Source organism: Manis pentadactyla, chromosome 14, assembly GCF_030020395.1.
Source record: "Manis pentadactyla isolate mManPen7 chromosome 14, mManPen7.hap1, whole genome shotgun sequence".
Classification (NCBI taxonomy): domain Eukaryota; kingdom Metazoa; phylum Chordata; class Mammalia; order Pholidota; family Manidae; genus Manis; species Manis pentadactyla.
Window position 1 is genome coordinate 1,070,199 of NC_080032.1, and position 6,000 is coordinate 1,076,198.

A 6,000-nucleotide genomic window follows, 5' to 3' on the forward strand; every position below is an offset into this window, starting at 1 on the left:
AAAGGGAATTATGCCAACAAACCACGACCAGGGCTTCTCTGGGCAATGGAAGATTCCAGAACAAAGGCCATTTGCCACCTGGGGGCAGCCCATCTTGGACCCTGTGCCCCCCTGCTGCCCTGGACCAAGAAGTGGAGCCCTGGCAGTGCCAAGTCTTGGCCCTGGGGTACCAAGGGCCATGGTTCATTGGAGCGCAGGTGGAGGTGGTGCCATACCGCTGGGGGGTGCCCAGCGTGGGGGTCAATGGCTGACATGCCTCTGCCCCTCGGCAGTGATCCCCGCCGCAGACCTGTCGCAGCAGATCTCCACCGCTGGCACCGAGGCCTCGGGCACAGGCAACATGAAGTTCATGCTCAATGGGGCCCTCACCATCGGTACCATGGACGGGGCCAATGTGGAGATGGCAGAGGAGGCCGGGGCTGAGAACCTCTTCATCTTCGGCCTGCAGGTGGAGGACGTGGAGGCCCTCGACCAGAAAGGGTATGTGTTCCCCTCATGCTACTGGGGGCACAGCGGCACCCTGGCCACAGTTCAGAGGACCAGGGCAGTCTCCACGCTTGGGGGGTGGGGAGTGGCCACAGGCATGCCTGTCCAGTCTGCTCCCATCTGAGCACGACTACCCCAGAGGCTGGCCCGGGCGGGCGCCGGCTGCTCTGTGCCTCGTCAGCTTGGCCCAGCCCAGGGGTCCAGACTGTTTGAGAAGGGTAGGAAGCCAGGTCTTGGGGGCCCTCAGGCACAGGGGCATGTCTGGGGATGTGTGGCAGCCCACTGCCAGGATTCCTGCCTTTGTAAACCAGCCCTTTTGTCTTGGAAGAGTCTGAGGTTCACAGGAAGGCTGCAAAGACAGGACAGAGTCCTGAGGGCCCCTCTGGCAGGTCCCCTCCCTGCTCAGACCTGATGTCCGAGGCCTGCTGTGAGCAGTCACTGACCTGCAGTGGGCACCCCCACTCGTTGGCATCTGCACGTCACTGCCCTGCACAGCCGCCCCTTGCCCCCAGGACTGGTCCCAGATTCAGACCACGTAGAGGTCGGGGCTCCCATCTCCACGGCTGTGACGGACCCTCAGCCTTTCCCCATTTCGACGACCATGAGGACACTCCTGGGGAGTCTGGCCCTTGCCTAATTCTGAGTGATAAGGGGAGAAAACAGTGTCACCTCATTGCCATGAACTCTTGGGGGCAGCGGCCAGGGGAAACCCCATCGTCGCCTGAAGAGTCAGTGCAGAAGCCCCCTCTGTGTGCCCTCCACGCACCCTCCCGCACCCTGGCGCCTCTGCCCCGGACACACACGTCCCCATGTGCCTCCCCCCCCTGGGCTCCCTGGCAGCCAAGGCCTGTTGTGTCTCCTGCCTGGCTTCCCACATTGTCTCCTTTGCAGTTGGAGGGGCTGCGGGGAGGGCAGGGGTCCCAGCATGACAGCCCCTGTGCGGCCCTCTCTTGGACCTGTTGTAGGCCGCCTGATGGCTGCGTCTCTGTGAACAGTGGAACGGGCAGGTGGGACTGACCGAGGGGCTGGGCCTCAGGTCTGGGGCAGGGACAGCCCTGGGCCAAGGGTATGCCCGGCACCAACACGGGGTGCGGCCTGGAGGCAGGGTGCTGACACGCTGCCCGTCCCCACAGGTATAATGCCAAAGAGTACTACGACCGGCTGCCCGAGCTGAGGCAGGCCGTGGACCAGGTCAGCAGCGGCTTCTTCTCCCCGAAGGACCCAGACTGCTTCAGGGGTGTTGTCGACATGCTGCTGAACCACGACAGGTAGGACAGGCGAGGCCTCCTGGAGCTGATAACTGCCTCTCGCTTGGGGCAGAGCCGGGGCCTTTGGGAGGCTGGTTCCCCACCCAGCCCACCGTGGAGGCTCAGCCACCCTAGTGCCTGGAGCTTGTGGTGGTCCCTGGCTGTGCTTGGCATGGTGAGGGGCCTGCCAGCCGCACTGGCCGGCCTGGGTGGGAGTGACCAAGGGATCCCATGACTGGTCAGAGGAGATGCCTCCCTCGGGGAGGCAGTGGCGAGGCTGCCCCAGAATTTTCCAGGAAGCTCAGCCCTGCCAAGGTCTGCAATCCAGGAGGTGGGCAGACCACCCTTCTCCTAATCACTAGTCCTCGGCCTGGGTCAGCCTGAGAACAGCTGCATGGATGCTTGTCACCACCGTGTGCCCTTCCCTGGGGAGGTGAAGTGGGCAGGGCGCCTCCCAGCCTCAGCAGCTCTGGCCATGTGTACAGGGAGGGGGCTTCAGCACACTAGTCTCTTTAAAGGGATGTTGGGTTAAAGTGAGGTTTTCCCAGAATTGTCCCCCCAGGACACAGGTGTTGCTTACAGAGCAGTCCTGTGGCCACGTGGCTCTAACCCCCAGAATGTGAAGACGTGGATGCCTAGGGCCTGATGTCCTGACCACTGGCTGCCCATCTCCCGTTCCAGGTTCAAGGTATTTGCGGATTATGAAGCATATGTGGCCTGCCAGGCCCGGGTGGACCAGCTGTACCGGGTAAGAGCTGGTGAGGGTGGTCCTGCTGTTCCGGGCCCTCCTTGGAGGTCACAGTCCACCCAGTGGCCCGGAGAAGGGGGCTGGGGGCTCTGAGCTGACCTGCATCTTGGGTGTGGGGCCTGTGGGCCTGCTGCCCCTGCTCTGGGGTGGCCTGGGCGTGTCCACCTGCGCTCTCATGGGAAGACCCGGGGCCTGAGCTTGGGGAGGGGGAAGGCGTCCCTTGATGCTGGCTTCCATTCCCTTCCCTGGGATTTTCCAGGTGCACCCAAGCCTTTGTGCCCCCCAAGGATGGCATTGGGAGAGGAACCGGTGACTGTGGAGGTGTCAGGACAGAGGGGCCATGTCCCCAGGCCGTTTTAGTAGCTCTTAGACGAGGCCTGAGGGGTCTGTGCTTCTGATTTCTCGCCTATCTCGGCCCCCACCACCCCAGCAGGCACTGCCACCCCTGCCCCGGCCCAGGAAACAGCCTGGAAAGCTGAGTGGCCGGCAGGGCTGTGGGAGGGGACTTCACCTCCTGCCGCCTCAGGAGAGCCTGCCTTCCGGGAGGCCCCTCCTGGGGCTGGCTGCATTAGGTGGAAGGACAGGACGCCAGTTCCCCGGGTCCTCGTGGCAAAGACTCACCAGGGTGCCTGGTGGCCCCTCGTGGAGCACAGCAGTTCGGGGCTGGGGTCTCAAGCTCCTGGTCCTTCATCTGGTTGTTTGGTGCCTTTTCTGGCCCATGGGGCTGCCTTCTCCGTGAGCGGTTACGTCCCTCAGGCAGGCTCCCCGAGGGCTGCTCGTGGGGCCTGAGCCACCTCTGCTTCCCTGCAGGACCCCAAGGAGTGGACCAAGAAGGTCATCAGGAACATTGCCTGCGCGGGCAAGTTCTCCAGTGACCGCACCATCACGGAGTACGCCCGCGACATCTGGGGCGTGGAGCCCTCAGACCTGCAGATCCCGCCCCCCAACCTGCCCAGGGACTAGGTGCCCAGGCGCCACCTGGCCGTTCCCAGGGCCGTTTCCGGGAGGGCCCAGAGGGCACTGTGGCTTTCGGGGGTGAGGAAGGGCGTGCTGAGAATGAGCTGCTCCCACTTCCTGCATGAAAGCAGAGCTCCCGGCCCGGACCCTGCTGCCCAGCCTCAGCCCCGACCCTGAGGAGGGGGTGCCACCAGAGGCTCCTCAGAGGCCTCGCACGTGCCTTGCTGTGAGCTTTTAGTCTGAGCTTCTGGGTCTGCAGTGGCCGGCTGGCGTGGGCTTGGTCCTCCGCAGTCCAGCTGGGCCCCAGGCCGGGTCTTCACGGCTGCCACATGGTCCCGCACTGGGCGGATGGAAGGCCCAGGAGGGAGCCTTGGTTAGGCAAGGCTGGTGATGCACTGTGAGCTTGGTTCTGCTTCTTAAAAAGAAAATTAACTTCACAAGGAAATGAAACTGGCTGAACTTTGTTTTAGCAACTAAATTGTGTTTTTGAAGTTGTGTGCTGGGGAGGCAGCCCTGGGGTGTCGGGGGCACTGACTTTGCTGGGTGAGGCCAAGTGCTCAGGCCTGTGCCCCTGCCGTGCCCCAGAGGGCCTCCCTCATCCCCTGGTGCAACCACCTGGTCCGGAGGACACAGTGGGCCAGAACAGAGCCCCCTTCCCCTCGGCCTGGACAGTGGGTGGGAAGGGTAGGTGAGCCAGGGAGCAGGCCGGCCCCCTCCCTGGGGGCTGTTGGAGACACAGGCAGAAGCCCCTGCCAGAGGCTTTGCCCCTCTGCTTGGGCCTGGGCAGCATCGGGCCCTGCCCCTCAGAACCAGGCTGCTGCCAGGGCTTGTAGAGAGAGACATGTTCCAGGGCTGTGCCCGCACACCATGCCCCCTGCCGCCCTGCCCCTCAGGATGGGTGCCCATTGCTGTGCCTGAGCCGCCAGCTCTTCAAAGAACCATCAACCCTGCCACGGCCCCCCGGGTGTCAGAATTCAGGCATGAGTAGCACCGGCCCCTTTGTGCACCTGTCTCGGGCCATCTGCCCCTGTCCTGGGGGCCAGAACATCTCCCCTTAGACCCTATAGCTGCAGGTAGGATGAGGACCGGGAGGGTGTGAGCTGGTGATACTCTTACCCAGAGGACCTGGGAATGGCAGATGCCTGCTGGGGCGGTGGCCTCTGGGCTTTGCCCAGGGAGTGGACGTGCCTCGCCTCAGCTCAGGCCTGGGAGCTTGGCCGCTTCCTGCAGCTCCCAGCACGCGCAGGTTCACTGCAAGGCTCACAGCTGTGCAAACTCCGGCTGTTCCCTTTAGGACTGGACCTGACCGCAGCGTGGTTTGGTGACCCAGCGAAGAGTCAGGCACCGTTTAAGTCTAGTTGCTTGGACAAAGGCAGTAAACCAAGAAGCTGACAGGCGGGGAGTTTGGACCTGCTTGGCTGAAATGGTGGCCCAGCCTACGTGCACCTCTATCTTCAGGAGGCGCTCAGACCCTTTAAAGACACCACAGCTTGTATCTTTACTTCGCGTCTTACCTCATCCCCCAAAGAAAGGACCCGAGGCAGCTCACATGGGAAAATGTTCAGACTAGGCCTGGAAAGCGGCTGGTCTGGGGCGGGTGAGTGGCGCGCGACTCTGGGCTGGGAGTCTTGGGAACGAGCCCAGAAAGCTCATCGTGCCCGTGAAGGGGCTGCCCAGTGTTTGGGGGACCCCAGGGGCTCCGCGGCAGTCACAAAGACACTTTACGGAGGGGAGGTGACCCGGTGCCAATGGGACGTGTGGGACGTGCAGCCCGGGCGGCGGCATCTCACGGGCTGTGCTCACCCGAGTTGGCACCAGGACTCAGGAGCAGGGGCGTCCGTCCAGCAGAAGATAAATGTGCCGACATAAAGCCATCTTGGGAGGAGAGTGTTCGCGTGCCATTTCCCGGATACAAGTCACCACGGGCAGCTCTGGGGGCCTTGGAAGCGTGCCTGCACTGGCCGCTGGCCCTGGCCGGCCTGTGGCTGCTAACACTGGCCGTAAGGCCTGGGAGGGTAGGCAGGCAGGTGAACAAGGCCCTCCCTCTCCCTGGGGCATTGACCAGGTGCTGAGACCAGGAAGTTCCAGAGCCTGAGGGCCCAGGGCCTGAAGGCCAGACATCAGGAGAGGCTGGCCATGGCCAGCTAAGCACCCTGATCCAGACACACCCTTGTACCTGCACAACAGGCAGGAGGGAAAGCCCTGGGGCAGCTCTAAACCCTCTTCTTAAATCGGGAACCCCTAGTTTTTGAGAGTCAGGCACATGCCACAGGTCTGCAGGTCTGAGACCCAGCGGCAGACGGTCGGCACAGCAGCCTCCAGGGGCTTGCTATGTGGGAGGCTGGAAAGGCCAACCAGCAGGCCTGCTTTCAGGAGCCTGCGTCCATCCATCCTGGCCAGGGAAGCTTCCCACTGTGAGCGAGCCTTCCCTGGGAGACACACCCCTTCCAGCCCGGCCCTCGACGTCAGGAGGGAAGGAGGAAGAAAAGGCCCGGACCATGGAACCCCCTCCCGCCCCCACCGGGCTGAGAGTGGCCAGGGGCTGAGCATCACCCAGGCAAC

General features: G+C 63.3%; 1 protein-coding gene across 1 annotated transcript in view; it reads left to right on the forward strand.

Annotated features, from left to right (window-relative positions):
* The window catches only part of PYGB (glycogen phosphorylase B), a 58,776-nt gene extending 54,874 nt beyond the window's left edge, over positions 1-3,902 (forward strand). Inside the window, exons 17-20 of the mRNA XM_036908715.2 lie at positions 273-480; positions 1,620-1,754; positions 2,415-2,481; positions 3,292-3,902. Coding sequence (XP_036764610.1) covers positions 273-480; positions 1,620-1,754; positions 2,415-2,481; positions 3,292-3,444 — 563 coding nt within the window. The 3' untranslated portion in view covers positions 3,445-3,902. The remainder of the gene's footprint in view (positions 1-272; positions 481-1,619; positions 1,755-2,414; positions 2,482-3,291) is intronic.
* Positions 3,903-6,000: the final 2,098 nt, after the last annotated feature.